A 21652-nucleotide genomic window follows, 5' to 3' on the forward strand; every position below is an offset into this window, starting at 1 on the left:
GCCCAGAGTAAGTAGAAGGAAGGAAATAATAAAGATTAGAGCAGAAATAAATAGAGACTAAAAAAAAAAAACAAAAAAAAAACAAAAAAAAAAACACACACACAAAAAAATCAATGAAACCAAGAGCTGGTTCTTTGAAAGGATAAACAGAATTGATAAACCATTACCCAGACTCATCAAGAAAAAAAGAGATGACCCAAATAAATCAAATCAGAAACAAAAGTGGAGAAGTAACCACTGATATCACAGAAATACAAAGGATTGTAAGAAAATACTATGAACAACTATATGCCAACAAGCTGGACAATGTGGATGAAATGGGCAAATTCCTAGAAAAATAAAATCTCACAAGACTGAATCAGGAGGAATCAGAAAACCTGAATAGGCCAATAACAACTGATGAAATAGAAGCAGTAGTCAAGAAACTCCCGGCACACAAAAGCCCAAGTCCGGACGGCTTCACTGAGGAGTTTTACCAAACATTCAAAGGACTAACACCTATACTCCTCAAACTATTTCAGAAAATCCAAGAGGAAGTAACACTTCCAAACTCTTTTTATGAGGCCAGCATTATCCTAATTCCAAAACCAGATAAAGACACTACAAAGAAAGAGAATTGTAGGCCAATATCCCTGATGAACACAGATGCTAAAATCCTCAACAAAATATTAGCAAATCGCATCCAGCAGTATATTAAAAAGGTCATACACCATGACTAAGTGGGATTTATTCCAGGGATACAAGACTGGTACAATATTCACAAATCAATAAATGTGATGCATCACATAAACAAATGGAAAAACAAAAATCACTCATATCAAGCCCTTGTCGGTTTGGCCCAGTGGATGGAGCGTCGGCCTGCGAACTGAGGGGTCCCGGGTTCAATTCCGGTCAAGGGCATGTACCTTGGCTGTGGGCACATCCCCAGTTGGGGGTGTGCAGGAGGCAGCTGATCGATGTTTGTCTCTCATCAATGTTTCTAACTCTATCTCTCTCTCTTCCTCTCTGTAAAAAAATCAATAAAATATGTTTTAAAAAAAAATCACTCATATCAATAGATGCAGAAAAAGCATTAGACAAACTCCAACATCCATTTTTGATAAAAACCCTCAGCAAAGTGGGAATAGAGGGAGCATATCTCAACATGATAAAGGCCATATATGACAAACGTACAGCCAACATCATACTCAATGGGCAAAAATTAAACCATTTCTCCTAAGAACAGGAACAAGACAAGGATGTCCGCTTTCACCACTCTTATTCAACATAGTATTGGAAATCCTAGCCACAGCGATCAGACAAGAAGAAATAAAAGGCATCCAAATTGGAAAGGAGGAAGTAAAGCTCTCATTATTCACAGATGGCATGATATTATACATAGAAAACCTTAAAGACTCCACCAAAAAACTCCTAGATTTAATAAAGGAATTTGGCAATATAACAGGATACAAAATGAATACCTAGAAATTGATGGCATTTTTATTCACCAACTAGGGGCCCAGTGCACGAATTTGTGCACCTTGAAAGGAACTGTGGGCCGTGAGGCTGTGATGGGCACAGGGGCAGGTCTCAGCCCATCCTCCATACCCTGCCCAGCCCCTCCCACCGCAACCCGTGGTCCCCTGTCTGCCAGCAGCCCAGCTCCCGCCACCACCACTCCGACTTGCTGATAGCATAGAGAGATTGGGGCCAGTGCCAGCAGCGGGTGTGAGCAGGGCCGGTGCTGTCAGTGGGTGTGAGCAGAGGCTACTGCCCCGATTGCCCCTCAGGAGCAGGGGGAGGTCTAGAAGCCCTCAGGGGTGACTGGGACTGGCAGCCACTGCTCATACCTGCTGACAGCACCGAGCAATCGGGACCAGTGCCGGGCACTGGCAGCAGGTGCAAGAGGCGGCTCCAGCGCTGGCAATGGGTGCGAGTGGCGGCTCCACTGCCGGCAGCAGGTGAGAGCGGGGCCAGCACCAGCAGCAGGTGTGAGAGGCGCTGCCAGACCTGATCACCCCTCAGGAGCAGGGGAAGGTGGAGAAGCCCTGAGAGGCAATTGGGGCCAGCAGCTGCCGCTCACACCCCCTGATGGCACCAAGCGATCAGGGCTGGCGCTGGCAGCAGGTGCAAGCACTGGGGCAGGACCACAGTGTGTGGGAGCAAAGAATTTTCAGTAACCACCAGAGGCTCGCCCTGATGACATTGACCGGTGCCCCATCTTGATCTGGCGCCGCAGCTCACCTGCTCCACCATCCCGCCACGGCCAATGCCGGCCATGTTTCATGCTCTACTGCCTGCAGCTGACGCCCGCCATGTTCTGCATGTGCCCCCTGCTGGTCAGCGCACGTCATAGCGACTGGTTGTTTGGTTGTTCCACCATTTGGTCTATTTGCATATTAGGGTTTTATATAGAGAGATAATAAATTCTCAGAAAGAGAAACTAAAACAATCCCATTTATCATTGCAACAAAAAAATTAAGATACTTAGGAATAAACTTAACCAAGGAGGCAAAAGACCTGTACATGGAAAACTACAGGGGACTGAAAAAAGAGATAGAAGAAGATATAAACATGTGGAAGAATATACTGTGTTCATGGATTGGTAGAATCAGCATCATTAAAATGTCCCTACTACCCAAGGCAACCTACAAATTCAATGCAATCCCTATTAAAATACCAACGACATATTTCACAGAGCTAGAACAAACACTCCAAAAATTTATATGGAATCAAAAAAGACCCCAAATAGCTGCAGCAATTTTGAGAAAGAAAAACAAAGTTGGAAGGGAAATCAAGATGGCAGCATAGGTAAACACCGGAAATTGCTGCCTCTCACAACCACTTCAAAAATACAACTAAAAGACAAAACAGACATCATCCAGAACCACAGGAAGGCTGGCTGAGTGGAAAGTCTACAACTAAAAGGAAGGAGAAAAGCACACTGAGATTCAGAGGAGGTGCGGAAGTAAAGCGCAGAGGTACGGAGGCACACACAGAAAGGGCTGGCAACTGAGGACGTGGCGCATGTGGAAAGGAGTGGCAACTGAGGACACGGCGCACGTGGAAAGGGCTGGCAACTGAGGACACGGTTGTCTTTTTCAATCAGGAGGGCGTCTCAAGCTACCAACTGCTCTGAACTCCAGTTCCGGGTGAGTCTCTGGGGACCCAGACTCATACACTCATACGGGGAGAAACTGGACTGTCTGGCATCGGTCGGAACTCGAGGGCAGCTTTCTCTCAGAGGTACTTGCAGTGATTACCGGGACCCTGAGATGCGAGTCCTCTTAGGGTAGGACTGAGGAGCAGCCATAGCTGCTTGCTCCACCCTGTTCATCTCCAGAGACCCTGCCCCACCCAAGCTGTGCGCAGAGGCTTTTGCATATGAAAGGCCTGGCTCTTTGCAATCTGAAAAATTACCTAACAAACTGCAGCTGGGTCAGAGAGACCTAGAGCTTCCAAAAGAAGGCCCAAAGCCCCACAGCAGCTTGCACTGCTTCACAGCTGGGCCTCATCTGGGCACCTCCAAACTCCAAACAAAGAAGAGTAATCTGCAGATCTCTCCATAGCTCCTGCTGGGTGGCCTCAGGCAGAGGCTAAATTAGCACCTCCTTAGAGATCGAAGAGCCAGTGTACCCAGTGGTCAGAGTGGGACCACCCAGATTACAACTCCTCAGATCCATAAGGGACACACTCAGGGGGCAGACTCAATGAGCACCAAAGCCCCACTGAAGCAAGTCTTGCCCCAGAAGGGTGTCTCCAGCACAGAAGTTCTCCCACCGTAGACACAGCTGATTCTCACAGCCAATTGGCCTGGAGGTCAATTCCTCCCAGTGATACCTACAACAATCAAGGATTAACTACAACAAGACTGTGCACAAAGCCCACAAAGGGGTGCACCAAGAGTGTCCACCTCAGGTAATTGGGGAGGCTGAGCCACTGGGCCCTATAGGACACCTAGTACAGAAAGCCACTCTATCAACACAGGGAAGCATAAAAAATGCGGAGACAAAGAAACAGGTCACAAATGACAGAAATGGAGGAAAGCAAACTACTGGATATAGAGTTCAAAACCACACTTTTAAGGTTTTTCAAGAATTTTCCAGAAACCGTTGATAAATTTAGTGAGACCCTCGAGGTTATAAAAAAGGACCAACTGAAAATTAAGCATACACTGACTGAAATAAAGAATATTATACAGAGTTCCAAGAACAGACTAGAGGATTGCAAGAATCAAGTCAAAGATTTGAAATACGAAGAAGCAAAAAACACCCACCAGAAAAACAAAAAGAAAAAAGAATCCAAAAATATGAAGATAGTATAAGGAGCCTCTGGGACAACTTCAAGCGTACCAACATCTGAATTATAGGGGTGCCAGAAGAAGAGAGAGAGCAAGATATTGAAAACCTATTTGAAGAAATAATGACAGAAAACTTCCCCTACCTGGTGAAAGAAATATACTTACAAGTCCAGGAAGCGCAGAGAACCCCAAACAAAAGGAATCCAAAGAGGACCACACCAAGACACATCATAATAAAATGCCAAGAGCAAAAGACAAAGAGAGAGCCTTAAAAGCAGCAAGAGAAAAACAGTCAGTTACCTATAAGGGAGTACCCATACGACTGTCAGCTGATTTCTCAACAGAAACTATGCAGGCCAGAAGGGAGTGGCAAGAAATATTCAAAGTGATGAATAGCAAGAACCTACAACCAAGATTACTTTATCCAACAAAGCTATCGTTCAGAATTGAAGGTCAGATAAAGAGCTTCACAGATAAGAAAAAGCTAAAGGAGTTCACCACCACCAAACCAGTATTATATGAAATGCTGAAAGGTATCCTTTAAGAAGAGGAAGAAGAAGAAGAAGAAAAAGGTAAAGATAAAAATTATGAACAACAAATACACATCTATCAACAAGTGAATCTAAAAATCAAGTGAATAAATAATCTGATGAACAGAATAAACTGGTGAATATAATAGAATCAGGGGCATAGAAAGGGAGTGGACTGACTATTCTTGGGGGGGAAAGGGGTGCGGGGGGTGCGGGAAGATACTGGACAAAAATTGTACACCTATAGATGAGGACAGTGGCGGGGGCGGGTAAGGGCAGAGGGTGGGGTGGGAACCGGGTGGAGGGGAGCTATGGGGGGAAAAAAGAGGAACAACTATAATAAACTAAACAATAAAGATTTAATTAAAAAAAGAAAACAAAGCTGGAGAAATCACAATACCAGTTTTCAAGTTATACTACAAAGCCACCATAATCACAACAACCTAGTACTGGCACAAGAACAAGCATATAGATCAATGGAACAGAACAGAGAACCCAGAAATCGACCCAAGCCATTACACTTAATTAATATTTGACAAAAGAGGCAAGATCATACCATAGAGTCAAGAGAGTCTCTTCAATAAATGGTGTTGGGAAAATTGGACATGCAAAAAAATAAAACTAGACCACCAAATTACACCATACACAAGAATAAACTCAAAATGGATAAAAGACTTAAATTTAAGTCGTGAAACCATAAAAATCCTAGAAGAAACCATAGGCAGTAAAACCTCAGACATCTCTTATAGCAATATGTTTACCAATACATCTCTTATGGCAAAGGAAAACTAAGGGGAAAATAAATAAATGGGGCTACATCAAAATAAAAAGCTCTGCACAGCAAAAGAAACCATCAATAAAACAAAGAGAGCTCCCACTGTTTGGGAGAACATATTTGGAAAGGATACATCTGATAAAGGGTTAATATCGAAATATGTTAAGGAACTCAAACAACTTAACAAAAGGAGGGCAAACAATCCAATTAAAAATGGGCAAAGGATGTTAAATAGATACTTCTCCAAAGAGGACACACAGATGTCCAAGAGACATATGAAAAAATGCTCAAAGTCACTGATCATCAGTGCAAATTAAAATGGCAATCTCACACCTGTCAGAATGGCTACCATCAACAAATCAACAAATGACAAGTGCTGGCAAGAATGTGAAAAAAAGGGATCCCTAGTACATTGCTGGTGGAAATGCAGACTGGTGCAACCATTATGGAAAACAGCATGGAGTTTCCTCAAAAAATTAAATATGGAACTGCCATTTGACTCAGTGATCCCACTTCTAGGAATATATCCTAAGAAACCCAAAGCACCAATCAGAAAGAATGTATGCACCCCTATGTTCATAGCAGCACAATTCACAATAGCTATGATCTGGGAAGAGCCCAAGTGTCCATCAGTAGATAAATGGGTAAAAAAAGCTGTGGTACATTTATACCATGGAATACTATGCAGCAGTAAAAAGAAGAATCTCTTACCCTTTGAACAGCAAGGAGGGACCTGGAGAGTATCATGCTAAGTGAAATAAGTCAGTCAGAGAAAGACAAATATCACATGATCGCATTCATATGTGGAATCTAAGTAACAAAATAAACTGATGAAAGGAGTGTATCCAGAGACATGGAAGCATGGAACAGAGTGCAGAATCTCAGAGGAAAGGTGGGGGAGGGTGGTGAGTAGGTGGGAGGTAATCAACCAAAAACTTTGTATGCATATATAAATAAATCATGGACACAGACAATAGGGTGCTGAAAGCCTGGGGCGGGGGGGCGGGGGGGCTGGAGGGGGGAAGAAGGGGACATATGTAATACTTTCAACAATAAAGAATTATTTAAACAAAACAAAAAACCAGGCTGGATTGTGGCTGAGTGACAAGGAGGCTGCTGAAATCCCAGTGTTCCTCTTAAGGAGCCCACACACAAACTTACACATCCTGCTTCTTCTGAGCTCCAGTGCCAGGGGACCCAGACACACACGGGGAGGAACTGGCTTGTCTGGCATCAGGGCAGGAACTCAGGGATGGCTTTCTCCCAGATGGGGGTGCTCACAGGGGTCATTGTTCCAGTGCTGGGACCTCCCCTCTCACAGGGCTGACTGGCAGCATCTCTGAGTCTCTATCAGCCTGGAGCACACTGTTCTGCCCTGGGTATTCCCTGAGACTCACTCCATCCAATTTACAGGCCCACCCAAGCTGTTTGCAGCAGCTTTTCCATATGAATGGCCTGTCCTGTCTCAGGCTTCAGCCTTTGCGAAAGTCTCTTAAACAAGTTTCAGGTGGTGACAGCATGCCCCAAGACCTGGCACTAGCACCAGCCTGCCTTGCTTCATAGCTGGGCCTCACCTGGGCACCTCCAAGCCCAATACAAATAGCAAATAGCAGCCCTCTGCTGACCCCTCTGTGGCTCCTGCCAAGTGGCCCCAGGCAATGGCTGACTTTGCACCTCCCTGGAGGCCCTAGATCCAGTACACCTGGTGGACAGCTTCAGACCATAACAGATTACAACTCTACACATCCATAAGCGACACACTCAAGGGGCAGACTTAGTGAGCACCAAAGCCCCACTGAAGCAAGTCCTGTTCCATAGGAGTGTATCCTGCACAGCTGCTCACCCACTGTAGTCGCAGCTGGTCCTCACAGCCAATTGGCCTGGAGGTCAACGCCTCCTGGTGATGCCAACAACAATCAAGGCTTAACCACAAGACTGTGCACACAGCCCACACAGGGGTGCTCCTAGAGTGCCCAGCTCAGGTTACTGGGGAGGCTCGGCCACTGGGCCCTACAGGACACCTACTACACAAAGCCACTCTATCAATTCCAGGAGACATAGCGCTCTACCTAATACATAGAAACAAACACAGGGAAGCAACCAAAATGCAGAGACAAAGAAGCATGCCATAAATGAAAGAAATGGAAGCAAGCAAACTACTAGATACAGAGTTCAAAACCATGGTTATAAAGTTACTCAATGAACTTTCAAGGATCTTAGTGAGAATGTCAAAGACATGAAAAAGGACCAGTCAAAAATTAACATACACTAACTGAAATAAAGAATAATTTATACTCAACAATACAGTAGATGGAAAAAAATAACGACAGAAAACTTCCCCTACCTGGTGAAAGAAATAGACTTGCAAGTCCAGGAAGCACAGAGAGTCCTACACAAGAGGAACCCAAAGAGGCCCACACTAAGACACATCATAATTAAAATCCAAGGGTTAAAGACAAAGAGAGAATCTTAACAGCAACAAGAGAAAAGCAGTTAGTTACCTACAAGAGAGTGCCCGTATGACCATCAGCTGATTTCTCAACAGAAACTTTGCAGGCCAGAAGGGGGTGACAAGAAATACTCAAAGTGATGAATAGCAATGACCTACAACCAAGATTACTCTATCCAGCAAAGCTCTCATTTAGAATTGAGGGTCAGATAAAGAGCTTCACAAACAAGAAAAAGTTAAAGGAGTTCAACACCAACCAAACCAGTATTACATGTAATGTTGAAGGGTATTCTTTAAGAAGAGGAGGAGGAAAAAGAAGAGGAGGAGGAAGAAAAGAAGAAGAGAAGGAAGGAGGAGGAGGAGGAGGAGGAGAAGGAATAAAATATATGAACACTAAAATGTCAACAAATACATACCAATAATCGAATCTAAAAATCAAAATAAATGAACAAGAAATCTAATGAACAAAATAAACTGGTGAATAAAATAGAATCAAAGGCAAAAAGCATGGTACAGACTAACAAATCTCAGAGGGAAGGGGGGAGGGGGCAGGAAGAGATTAACCAAAGATCTTACCTATAGACACAGACAATAGGGTGGTGAAGGCCTGGGGTGGGGTGGGGTGGGAACCAGGTAGAGGGATGCAATGGGGGGGGGAAGGGGGATATCTGTAATACTCTCAACAATAAAGATTTAAAAATATATATCACTGGAGCCCCTTATCAAGAAATTCTTCATCATTAGATTAGATCTGGAGGGATTCGAGGGTAGGTCAGAATGGATATTTTTCAAAAGTACCGGTATTTATTTATTGCAGCACCCCAAAATTTAGTGGCTTAAAATAATCATTTTATTTGCTCACAGTTCTCGAGGGTCTGCTGACTTGGTTCTTCTGCTGGCTTTGCTTGGGATCCTCATGTGAATGCTGTCATCTGGCAACACAACTCTGCTGGATGGCCTCTCTCACCCGTCTGGCTGAGGATTCTCCACCAATCTAGTTCAGATTTGTCCACATGGTGGCAGCATCTAAGAGCATAAGAGAGAACCTGTAAGGTCTTGAGGCTTAGACTCCTAATCACACAATTCTGTCAGTTTCTATTGGTCAAAGCAACTCATATGGCTGGCCAGACTCAAGAACTGGGAAAATAGCCCGGCAGGAGTGGCTCAGTAGTTGAGCGTCGACCTATGAACCAGGAGGTCACAGCTCAATTCCAGTCAGGGCACATGCCCACGTTTTGGGCTCGATCCCCAGTAGGGGACATGCAGGAGGCAGCCAACTGATGATTCTCTCTCATCATTGATGTTTCTCTCTCTCCTCCTTCCTCTAAAATCAATAAAAAACATTTTTAAAAAAGAACTGGTAAAATAGTCTTCATTACTTTAGGGGAGCAGCTGCAAAGAACGTGTGAGGCTTTGGAGGGGAAGAAAGGGTGTGAATGGTGAGGAGCTGCTTCAGTGGGGGGACTTTAACCCAGCCAACTGTTAAATCAGGGCCTCTTGGAAGAAATCCTGCAAAGTACTTGGGTCACTAAAGTTAGAGATTTATGAGGCTCTAGCCACCTCAAGGAATCCTCCCCACCCCTTGACCATGGGAACAATAGCGGCAAGATAAAGGACTGGTGTTTTCTGTCTCAGGGGAGGATGGGAGCAGGGATGCTTCAGGTTGGCTCACAGAGGTACGCCTGGAACACAGACGGAGACCCAATCCTCTCAAAGCAGTGATTCAGAATGAGGTAATAACAAAACTTGTGGGGCAAGTCCCATGCCAAGCGGTCTGAGGTGTCCACACATCGGTACCAAGGACAGTGATTATTAATAATAGGATTTTGCCATCTTAGAGCCGAAAGGGGCCTCAGCAACAATCTAGCTCAAACCTTTGTTGCCATGGGATTTTGTTTAAACAAAGGTTTCCACTGGAGCCCAAATACAAACCTATAAGAAAACAGGATTGCTCTGGGGGTGGGAAGCAAAAAAAACTTCTTTATAAAATTGGAAACATTTCTTAAAGCATCATGGAAGACAACATTTTCAATTATATGTACATCAGAGGCTAAAGCAACATTGATCACAAAGAATAAAATTCCCCCAAACGAATACATTCTTAATTTAATAAGTGAAGAGCCTTTGGATTTTAAGGGCATGTTTACTTGGAAACATGAAAGCCAGAAATATGACTTTTAGTCACACGCAAATGAGCCTTGGATGGACCTTTTTTTCAACTTACGGACTAGCCGCAGTTCTCAACCTGCGGGTCGCGAACAATGAAAATACATCCTGCATATCAGATATTTACATTACGATTCATAACAGTAGCAAAATTACAGTTACGAAGTAGCAACGAAAATAATTTTATGGTTGGGGGTCACCACAACATGAGGAACTGTATTAAAGGGTCGCGGCATTAGGAAGGTTGAGAACCACTGGTTGGGTCAACGAGTCCCCCAAACCCCACCAGGTGGCGCCCATGTTCGGCATTTGCTGAACACAGCAGCGTTCTGCTCTTTGCATGAGGGTCAGGTGGCCTCGCGCGGGGCAGGTTTGGAAAATCCGATTAGATGCTCAAGAAAACACCCACTTGTGCTCTTCTATTTTAACGTCTTTTCCTCTCACTTTCGTCTCAACTACCAAAAATCCGTCTGACACTGACTCCACACACACATTCCAAAGAAAAGGACAGGAAAAGCCTGTTTCCAAGGGGCAGCGGGAGGAAGGCTGGGGAACTCGCACACTTAGCTAGTTCAGGTTTTGCCAATTAGACTCTAATCAATAAAAAATTATTATTAGAAGATCCTGGGGCGCACGGCTCCTCCGGCCTCCGTCTCCTCGACCCCAGAAGGGCTCTTGGAGACCTACCATCCGTAGCGTCCCACTGCAGGGCACTCAGTCCTCGGTTTACGTTCTGGGAAAGAGCGCCGAAAGCTGTCCAAGGGGGCTGTCCTCTGGTCTGGTTACTGAGATGAAAGAAAAACAATATAACGTTCGAAAGCACCGGCAGCGTCACGAACTGGGCTTATTATCGCTCTCCTACGTAACTTACTGGCCCGTGTGGGGGGAGGGGTGGCCGCTCCGTAGGGAAGTCTACAAAAATTACACATTTTTTAAAAATTCACGTTCCAGAGAAGGTTTTGGAACTCCAGGCTGCAACATGTTAAGGGCCAGCAGACTTCTGAGTCAGAAGTGGAACCCAGAGGTACTTGCACAACCCTCCACCTTCCTCACCTCCGGGCCGCCGCCCTCCGCTCGCCGCCAGCAGAACCTGTCCGCCCGGCGGCCCCGCGCGGCGAACCTCCCCCGGACGGCGCCTGCGCGGTGGGCAGAGGCCTCGGGCCCCGCCCCCGCGCGTCACGCGTCTTTGCGCAGAGGCGTGTCCCGGGGCGTGCCCGGTTGCTAGGCGACCACACTGCTGCCCCGCCCGCCTGCCTCTCCTCTCCTCCCTCCCCTGCCCGGCCAGTCGCGAGCCAAGGCGCGTGGAGCTGCAGTGTCTGCACGAGAGTCCCCGGGGAGGCATCGTGGCCCGGGAGGCGGCTGTCCCAGCGCAGGTGGACGCCGCCCGTCGGGCCCTCCAACCGCCGCCCCTCCCCCCGGGGGTCCCGAGCTAGCCGATGGGAGGCTCGGCTCGCGGGCCCGGGCGGAAGGATGCGGGGCCGCCTGGAGCCGGACTCCCGCCCCAGCAGCGGAGGTAACGGCGCCGCTGGGTAACGGGCTGGGGGCGCCCGATCGAGCGGCTGGCGCTGGCTGGCGAGGCCGGGGGGCGGGGAAGGCCTGGACCCCAGCGGGAGGGACGAAGGAAGGGATCTGACCCACCCCCAGGAGCCGGCCCACCCTCTTCCTCTTCTGCTCCCATCCCCCCAGCCCCCCCGAGAGCCGGGGAGGGAGCTGGAGCGGATTTAGGGCAAGAGGAATTCCCACCCTCGGGATTATCTCTGAAGCCCTCGGGGGCTATATGGTAAGGAACTCTGAGAAGCCCGGACTTTTTAGCCAACTGGGGGAGACAGGGAGCATTCGCTTTCAGAGAAGCCCTGTTGCTCAGAGCAGATCACCAAGGGCTGAACTCTTGGGGCTTTGAGGGGAGGGGTGCGGTTGGCTTTGGATCTGCAGGTGAGGGGCTCTGCTGCCTGGACTTCAGGGATCCTATTTTGAGAGATACTCCACCTTGCATGGTATGTTACACCTAAACGGGCAGAGGGCCCCCTGGTCGCTTCATTTGCATGGAGACTTCCTTTGGGTAATTTCCTCTGGGGATTTATGAGAAATCTGCAGATCTTCTGTATCTTTTTTCTTTTTTAAACGTGGACGTCTGTCCCGTTTTGTTGGTTTTATGCATTCTGTTGGCAGACGGAGTCACATCCAGAATTTTTGGTTTTTGTCGGTGAAGCAGTTTTCGTTAAAGATACAAGTGCTTCTGTCAGAAGGCGAGCATGTTTTAAAAAGAACATTTCAAAAATATTTGTAGTGTTTTCTGTTTTATTTTTTTTTACTGTGTATATTCTTACAACATCAATTAAGAAAACCCTAGAATGAATTTTTACAAAACAGTTTTTAAAGGCAACGGAAATATTCTGGCATATTTTAAAGATTTAAAAAAAAAAAAAGCCTTTTCCCTGCATCCCGGTCATCATCATTGTAAAGCATATAAAAATGAAATGCTGGGAAATCCATGAAACTGGGAAATCCATGTTCTTGGTGGCAGATGAAATACATTAATCAGGGCCATCTTGTGGATTAAATAAATCCCTTTTCATCTTTTGTGTTTCCTTACGGTGGTGTAGGCGCAGTGTTAAAGAAGAGACGATCCTTAATCATTTAGCATTTAGCGTCCACCATCCACCAGAAAATGGAGTGGATAAAAAGAAGTGAAATTTTAGTACATTTTGTGATTTAGAGGATTTTTTTGCTGTATTTTTCTACAAGTTAAGTAGATGCTACATAGGTACGTTAAAAAAAAAAACAGCCCTAAGAAGGCCTTTTATTTCTTACCTGTAAGACCCGGACGGTGTAGACTAGAATTATTCTTCCCATTGAGGCATGTGGAAAACTGGCTCAGGAGGGATGCAGTGCAGCCAGTGGTAGAGCTGAGATTAGAATCCAAGTCTTGGAAATTCAGTAACTTTTGTCTTTTATTTTATTTTATTTTTTTATGTTCTGGTTAGTTTTTAGGCTCAGAATGTAATTAAGTAGTAAGTTACATAAAATCTTTTTTTAAAAATATATTTTATTGACTTTTTACAGAGAGGAAGGGAGAGGGATAGAGAGTCAGAAACATCAATGAGAGAGAAACATCGATCAGCCGCCCCCTGCACACCTCCCAGTGGGGATGTGCCGGCAACCAAGGTACATGCCCCTGACCGGAATCGAACCCGGCACCCTTCAGTCCGCAGGCCGACGCTCTATCCACTGAGCCAAACCGGTTAGGGCTATGAAATCTTTTTGATAGTCCCTCTTTTTAACAGCATTCAGAAAGTAAGACTTGTTTTAACAATTTCAAAATACAAACCTAGAAATGCTCTACTTGTAAAATGTAGGTTTTCTTTCTTCCTCTGCCAAACACCCCAGTGCAATGTAGACAGTTATGTGTATTCATTATTCTTGTGGCAGATGTGAAGCAGTTAAGACACAGGATGTTTTGGAAATAAAAATTTGCGTACTTCAGTTACTAACAGATCTTATCTGCAATCCTTTCAACTAGATTGGGGGATGGTGTCTATGATACCTTCATGATGATAGATGAAACCAAATGCCCACCCTGTTCAAATGTTCTCTGCAATCCTTCTGAGCCACCTCTACCCAGAAGACTAAATGTAAGTCAATGAGGTCATTCTTTGTGCTGTAATTAATTGTCTTGGAAAGGAGGAAGTGCTACTTAATGCCCAAGGTACAGTTACATCTCACTGGCAACCCAGACTTTGTTTCCTTTTGGCTTTCTCTTGACTTTGGAATAATAACTTCTGTTATTCACCCATTCCTTTCAATCACTGGGATACAGACATGGTCTTAGGAAGAAAATTATATGCTGCTTTTATCTAGGGAATGTTTGTTTTGTTATGACATGATATACGCTGTATTCAAAGGCTCCATTTAACAAAAACAAGGAATAGAAAATATCCCTGAATTCAAAGATCTACAGGTTTTCCCTCTACGCTGTAGAAATGTGGTTTTAGCTTATTAGTATGCTAAAGAGAACCATATAAATTTATATAACTTACAAAGTAATAAAAGTCCAGTATCCACCTGGCACCATGCATAGTTATGATATTGACTATGTTCCCTTTTCATCGCATGACTTGTTTTATAATTGGAAGTTTGTGCTTAATTTCCTTCCCCTTTCCTACCCCTCTGGCAGCCATCAGTTTGAAGACACCCATTTTATAGCTCATAAATAAAACATAACAGCACAGTTTGGTTTTTTGAGGCATTTAATTATTTTGGAGACTGCAGAAATTTAGCTTTGGACACTATTTTACTTAAGATAATAAAAAAATTAATTCATATTCCCTCAGTATAGCAAGGAGAGCAGGGTTTGGACAAGTTCCATGATAGGGAGAAGCTATCCTATGACTTTAAAATTTGCTACATCTAATGAACAAATTGAATAATTGAAAAGACTAATTTGTAATATTTCTCCTTCATATTTCTGTGTTGAAGACCTAAAATTGTTTCTATATGAAAAAAATTACTTGTATTTTTCCTAGTCCTTCCCAATTTTTTTTGTCAGCTTTTGCTGATCAACCTTTTCAGTACTTTCAAAGCTAATAATAATACAAAGTATGGGCTAAATATATTTGGAAGGCTGGTCACCCTATTTTTAAACTCTCTCTGGAGTGAAGTAAGGTTCCTTTCCATTCTCTGTAAGTTTATTTCTTTAATATGTAAAAACCTCTGAGAAGCCCAGAACCACATATTCCTTGTGTTGACCCTCCGATTTCTTGATGACTTGCTGCCAATTAGCACCGTTCTATAGGAGGCCGATACATTACCATTTGACTTAAAATTCATTGTAACTTTAATTCAGGGTCCACTAATGCTAATCATCTTCCAGTAGGTCAGTTACATTGTATGTGTCAGGACCAAAATTAACTTCTTACTGTATGGTATTCAGAGTAACAATTTTGGGGAAACACAAGATTTTAGATTCTAACCCAATGTCTTTGCAAATTTTGCAGAAAAATGCTTTTTGGCTTCTTGGTTACACTTATAGTTCATGATGCCATGAATCTGTCTCAACAGCCTATTGCTATTTTCACAAAGTCTTTTAGCATCCTTATTTATCCAAGATGTGCTTGCATCCTCATTGTAAACTGCACATTATCTGCTCATGGGCTTTTATTGGGTTAAGTGTTGGGTTGCAGAGATTTTAGGTCAAGAACTTAGGAAGGGTAGTGTTTTCTATATGGGTGAGAAGGCTAATTTTTTCTGAATTTCTCAACAAGATCTTTAAGACTTGAAATGTCAAGAGACCTCCCCATTAATAGTATATATGAAGCATTCTTAAATAAAACATAATTCATCTGGCATTATCTGTTTCTCTGGATATAATTACATAGTTAAGATAGTCGATATAGGTGATCATGCACATTACTTGTTTATTGTGATTATAAACCCAAGACCAGGGATATACAATGGTTTAAAACTGTTATACTGTAACACGTGTGAAAACTCGAAGAGTCTCCTAGAACAATGGAAGGGAGATTTTATTTATAGCACAGCAGACTTGATACATAATTGATTCAGGCCCGTATTTGAGATATTTACAGGAAAAGAAAGCAAGCTAAGGAGAAAACCCCTCCCTGTATGGAAAAATTCCTTCCTGGAATTCTTCAGATTCACTGGAGATTGGAACCTTGGTAATCCGTAGGGAACTACACCTGAGGGATCATGTTCTGTTCTGGGAGCTACACTTGAAGAGAGACATAAAGTGCAGCCTGTATTGAGAATATGAATAGGATAGTAAGGGAATCTGACACAGCCGTGGGAGGTAGAGAATGTCATGGGGATGACGTTCTAATGTCATAGAAAAAACTGGTGGGGGGCAGGGCAGCCCCTTGTAGGTATCTAAGAGCATTTACATGAAATTTGGATGCTTCTATATAGTTCCAGAGAGCAAAACAAGGCTTAATTTTGAGGGGGGAGAGACTTAGGCTCACTATTAGGGAAAACCACGAGTCAGGACATCAAAATGATCTTTTTAAATCTTATTGTAATAATTCTATGGAAATTAAATTTCTGTTTTATATCTGTTCTTATTCATGTTCTGAACCTGAGACCCTCTCTTTATCGCAAACAGAGACGAAGACCTGCAGAGCCAGCGCAGCCTTACATGTAGGCAGAGTAGGTGAGATGCCCAGGGGTGGGCCCTGGACCACAAATCCCTTTCCCACCAGCTGGTCACTGATGGCTGCAGTTCCTAGAGAGGCATTCCTTTGAGTTAAGGCATTGATCTTCCGTTAAAGTTCAAATATCTCTGGAGAGGTAACACATTCAATTGTATAGCAAGTTGAAAGCAGGTTTTATGTGGGGGAGACAGTGGGTGAGGTGATTCTGTGCATCCTAAGGGAAGGCCTGTTTGGGGGGTTTGATGGAGCAGGAGGCATGTTAGTGCAGACGTCTAGTGGAGGGAGACTGGCAATACGGAAGAAGGTCCCCCAGAGAGAAGAGATAAACTGAAAGGGGGAAGGGAGAGTGTTTAGGGGTTTAAATCTTATATATTGAGCATTATTGTTACCAGTATTTTTTAAATGTTTTCTAGTTTGTGAGAGCCTTTCACGTATGTTATCATCATCATTTGATTCACACAACATCAGGCATTACTGCCCACATTCTACAGATAAACTGAAGCCAAGAAACTGGGCTAAAGGTTAAGCAACCTGCCCGGGGACTTACAGCTTTGAAGCAGTGTAGACAGGACCCCAACCCAAGCCTTCTGACTTCACATTGCTTCAGAATGGGTTCCCCAGGACTAGCGGTCAATATTCAGATGCATTTAAGTTAGAGAGTAAAAATTTTAAAGAAAACTGGCTGAGATGTACGCCAATGTTCATTTTGTTATGTAAATCTACCTAAAGCAAAACATGTATAATTCCCTAGTTCAACGGAAGTCCCTCCTAATAGATTGTCGTTCCTTGAGAACATGTGTTTTTTCGTAGCATTTGTAATAGTGAACAATAAATGTTCATGTGAATGTTGGATGGAGAGATAGGACCCTCTTCTATTTTTCATCCTTAAAAACAGGAATAGTTATTTGACTTAATTACTGATGAGAAAAAACCTTGCACTATATTTTCTATCGTAGCAAGGTATTTAGGTTCTGTCTGCAGGCCTATTTTAGTTGTTTGTTTGTTTGTTTTTTAATATATTTTACTGATTTTTTACAGAGAGGAAGGGAGAGGGATAGAGAGTTAGAAACATCAATGAGAGAGAAACATCGATTAGCTGCCTCCTGCACACTCCCTACTGGGGATGTGCCCGCAACCAAGGTACATGCCCTTGACCGGAATCGAACCTGGGATCCTTGAGTCCGCAGGCTGACGCTCTATCCACTGAGCCAAACCAGTTAGGGCCCTATTTTAGTTTTTTGACCAGTGATAGTTATCTACTTAGGTATAAGGGAGATTTTTTTCTGGTCCATATCTCACCTCCTTACTTCAAAACTAAGTACCAAAGTGTGGCTGTAGTTGTTCAGGCTGCTTTTGTGTAAGATTGTGTAACACCTCATTTCTTAACTGTAGTACTCTGGGAATGTTTCAGTTGATTAAAAAATCTAAAAGGAGGAGGCAAGAATGAATATTTTGCTTTTATAACTTAGATTGGGAGCTGTCTTTAAAAGAGTATGTCAACACTTGAATACTTTCATCCTTTTTTTGTTGTTTATATTTTCATCTTTTGTATTTTATTTATTCAAGGTAATAGGCCAGGTGTTACTTGTTTAGTTTATATTAAAGTTCTGTTTTTTAAAGGCTTGGCCGTTTTATGTCACTACCTTTACATTTCATCATATTTTGGGGGGATTGCGACTATAGTTAAGAGCTCCCCTGAAATTACCTATCCTTGATCATAGAGGCGGTCAGAAATTATCAAACGATTGGGAGTACAGCTCTTCGGGGTTGATTAAGAAAAACAGAAGTCCTTTGAAGTGTCCCATCATTTTTTTAACGACAAAGTTAACTTTTTTTTTTCTTCTTCTAGCACCTTTTTACATTTTTCATATTTTTTTTATTTTGTTTTTTAGTGTTTGAATTTTTTGCTTTTCTTCCATCTAATTTCAAAGAATCTTGTCTCATTTCAGAGGAGTAAGTAGAGCTTTCTTTTGTGGGTTACTGTTTTTTGAAGGCAAAGGTTAAGCAAAATCACGTGAAAAGAGTAGTGATATGTCTTCATCGCCGAGGCTCATGCTGAGGAATAGTGGTGTATGTGTATATGAGCGAGAGAGGCCCTGCATCTCTTCGGGAGGGTGACAAGAAGCACTGGGGCGCTGGTTTCTCACTCCTACTCAGGCGCATGAAGAATTGGCCTGGATGGTCTCAAGAGTTCCCTTTGGCTTAGAACTTTTGTGATTCAGTGAGCTGGGCTAGGAGGCTGCAATAACTTACTTAGGGACCTAGGAGTAGATGAGGAGGCCTTGGCTGGTTCCAGACCATGGTCAGCATCCAGCCCTACTGGGGAGCAGTAGAACAGGCAGTAGGAGAACCTGGTCCCAAGTTATGTTAATGGGAAGGGCACTGCAGATAGTCAGAAGACCTGGGTTCAAATCCTGCCTCTATTCTTTAATAATACGTTGTTATTTACAGAACACTTGCATGTACATTGTTTTGATCCTGCTTATATGCCTTTAACATTTGGGAAGGTACTTGAAACCATTAGTAAAAAATATAAGACAGTTGTGTGTGTGTGTGTGTGTGTGTGTGTGTGTGTGTGTATATATATATATATATATATTTATATATATAAAATCAAGCGCCAGATTTTGTGGTACAGACTGGGAAAGCTGTACGGTTATTTAGTATGGGCTTGGAGTAGTTCTAAGTGGGAGAGAGAGGACTTGAATTGGGCTTGAAAGACTGTAGGATTTGAGTGATTAGGGTGAAAGGACTCTCAGTAGAAAGACATACCTATTAGAAGGAACTAGAATGCTTAGGGTATGGTAAGAAGACCTGTCTTGAACAGAGCAAGGCACATAGAGGCGCTAGGGGTGGCTAGAATCCTCAGGGAGTCTGAAGATTAATGTAACAGTTTCCAGAGACTCCTGCTGTCCTTACCTCACTTCTGGGTTATTTTCTCAGACTGGATATGTTCTGTTGTGTCAGGGAGGATTCTTTCATCCTTCCCCTGTTTCTGTGTGACTCTCACATTATATTCATTTTCCTTCTCCGTAGATCACCACTGAGCAGTTAACAAGAGAGAATACCCAGCACTTTCTGAATGGAGGTGAAATGAAGGTAGAAGAGCTGTTTCAAGAATTTGGCAACCGAAGATCTGACACTTTCCAGTTAGATGGCATTCACGACTCGGAAAAGTGCTCTCCTGTTTCTCAGGGTAAAAGTTCAGACAGCCTGAATACGGTCAAGTCCGGCAGTTCACCCAAAGCTTCCCGAGTGGTGCCCCTGACCCCGGAGCAGGCACTGAAGCAATACAAGCACCTGCTCACCGGTTACGAGAAGCTGGAAATCCTCAATTATCCAGAAATTTACTTTGTGGGTCCAAATGCCAAAAAAAGACATGGAGTCCTTGGTGGTCCCAATAATGGGGGGTATGACGATGCAGAAGGGGCCTATATTCATGTACCTCGAGACCACCTCGCGTATCGATACGAGGTGCTGAAAATTATTGGCAAGGGGAGTTTTGGACAGGTAGCCCGGGTCTATGATCACAAACTTCGACAGTACGTGGCCCTGAAGATGGTGCGCAATGAGAAGCGTTTCCATCGGCAAGCCGCCGAGGAGATCCGGATTCTGGAGCACCTCAGGAAGCAGGACAAAAACGGCAGCATGAATGTTATCCACATGCTGGAGAGCTTCACGTTCCGGAACCATGTCTGCATGGCCTTCGAATTGCTGAGCATAGACCTGTACGAGCTCATTAAAAAAAACAAGTTCCAGGGCTTTAGCGTCCAGCTCGTGCGAAAGTTTGCCCAGTCCATTTTGCAATCCTTGGACGCGCTCCACAAAAATAAGATCATTCACTGTGACCTGAAGCCCGAAAACATTCTCCTGAAACACCACGGGCGCAGCGCGACCAAGGTCATTGACTTCGGGTCCAGCTGTTTCGAGTACCAGAAGCTTTACACGTATATCCAGTCCCGCTTCTACAGAGCCCCAGAGATCATCCTAGGAGGCCGCTACAGCACTCCTATCGACATGTGGAGCTTTGGCTGCATCCTTGCAGAGCTTCTCACAGGACAGCCCCTCTTCCCCGGGGAGGACGAAGGGGACCAGCTGGCTTGTATGATGGAGCTGCTAGGGATGCCGCCCCCCAAACTTCTGGAGCAGTCCAAACGGGCCAAGTACTTTATCAACTCCAAGGGCCTCCCTCGCTACTGCTCTGTGACGACGCAGGCAGATGGGAGGGTGGTGCTTGGGGCGGGTCGCTCACGCAGGGGTAAAAAGCGGGGTCCTCCAGGCAGCAAAGACTGGGTGACAGCACTGAAAGGGTGTGATGACTACTTGTTTATAGAGTTTTTGAAAAGGTGTCTTCAGTGGGACCCCACTGCCCGCCTGACCCCCGCTCAAGCGTTAAGACACCCTTGGATTAGCAAGTCTGTACCCAAACCTCTCACCGTGGAGAAGGTGTCAGGGAAACGGGTAGTAAATTCTGCAAATGCTTTCCAGGGCCTGGGTTCCAAGCTGCCTCCGGTGGTTGGCATAGCCAATAAGCTTAAAGCTAACTTGATGTCAGAAACCAATGGTGGTATACCTCTGTGCAGTGTGTTGCCAAAACTGATTAGCTAATGGACAGTGATATGCTCAGAGATGCACATGTATGTATTTTTAACTATCTTGCAAACCTAAAAAAAATGGGAAAAAAATACAAGCCATTGGTGGATATGTTTTTCTTAGACTAGATTTCTTTTTTTTTAACAAGGCAAAGCATTTTTATATAACTAAAAAGAACTCTTCAAGGGCTAATTACCTAACCAGCTTGTATTGGCCATCCTGGAATATACATTAAATGACTTTTTATAGGTCAATGCGTCTCTGTTATTATTGTCAGATGTACATCAACCTGTGTGTTGTATTGGTTTAAATCTTTTCTCTCTAGATAGAAGGTATCCCAAAAAATCTATTCTGACTATTCCTCTTTTAGTCTCCCTCCACATCTGTTCCGGAAGGGTAACCTGGGACATGGCCGCAGTTATGGATGGGAGCCAAAGCTAGACCTCTTGCCCCAGCAGGCCCTTCTGGGGCCATTCTAGGTGAAAGGACTCACAGCAGAGTACAGGATCAAGGAAGCTCCCGGTAGCTGTTGGTTACCTGGGGAACTGGTGTTTCTGCTTCTCAATGACTCATTTCGATTTTGTGATGTGCAGCTTATTTATCCTCCTCATTCGAGGCTATTCTTCCATTGATTTTTTTTTTTTTTTTTTTTTTTTTTTTTTTTTTTAGAGAGGAAGAGGGGCAGAAAGACAGAGA

At 44.0% G+C, this 21652-nt stretch overlaps 2 protein-coding genes across 12 annotated transcripts in view; one reads left to right on the forward strand and one right to left on the reverse strand.

Annotated features, from left to right (window-relative positions):
* EIF2D (eukaryotic translation initiation factor 2D) overlaps positions 1–11357 on the reverse strand; it is a 38776-nt gene extending 27419 nt beyond the window's left edge. Inside the window, exons 1-3 of one of the 3 annotated variants that reach the window (XM_036342613.1) lie at positions 11253–11345; positions 10887–10984; positions 8896–9059 (exon numbers count right to left, since the gene is read on the reverse strand). In XM_036342613.1, coding sequence (XP_036198506.1) covers positions 8896–8951 — 56 coding nt within the window. In that variant the 5' untranslated portion in view covers positions 8952–9059; positions 10887–10984; positions 11253–11345. Of the gene's footprint in view, positions 1–8895; positions 9060–10886; positions 10985–11070; positions 11226–11252 lie in introns of those variants that run through there. The other 2 variants (XM_036342614.1, XM_036342615.1) reach the window with 2 other exon arrangements.
* A 126-nt stretch (positions 11358–11483) lies between these two features.
* DYRK3 (dual specificity tyrosine phosphorylation regulated kinase 3) lies at positions 11484–21210 on the forward strand. 9 transcript variants are annotated; one of them, XM_036342602.1, is made up of 4 exons: positions 11578–11712; positions 12803–12963; positions 13720–13831; positions 19400–21210. In XM_036342602.1, exons 2-4 carry the CDS (start codon positions 12953–12955, stop codon positions 20969–20971), a joined length of 1695 nt encoding a protein of 564 aa, XP_036198495.1. In that variant the 5' UTR covers positions 11578–11712; positions 12803–12952; the 3' UTR covers positions 20972–21210. The 9 variants fall into 9 exon arrangements, with proteins under 9 accessions (XP_036198494.1, XP_036198495.1, XP_036198497.1 ...); XM_036342603.1 differs by lacking the exon at positions 11578–11712 and adding an exon at positions 12013–12193; XM_036342601.1 differs by lacking the exon at positions 12803–12963 and having other exon boundaries at positions 11484–11712.
* The last annotated feature ends 442 nt before the right edge of the window (positions 21211–21652 follow it).

This window comes from Myotis myotis, unplaced genomic scaffold, assembly GCF_014108235.1.
Source record: "Myotis myotis isolate mMyoMyo1 unplaced genomic scaffold, mMyoMyo1.p scaffold_m19_p_18, whole genome shotgun sequence".
Classification (NCBI taxonomy): Eukaryota; Metazoa; Chordata; class Mammalia; order Chiroptera; family Vespertilionidae; genus Myotis; species Myotis myotis.

Coding starts and splice junctions, on each gene's coding strand:
- DYRK3 (XM_036342601.1), top strand. CDS start 11,636: ATGGGAGGCTCGGCTCGCGGGCCCGGGCGGAAGGATGCGGGGCCGCCT. Junction 11,713..13,719: donor CTCCCGCCCCAGCAGCGGAG/GTAACGGCGCCG, acceptor CCTTTCAACTAG/ATTGGGGGATGGTGTCTATG. Junction 13,832..19,399: donor CTCTACCCAGAAGACTAAAT/GTAAGTCAATGA, acceptor CCTTCTCCGTAG/ATCACCACTGAGCAGTTAAC.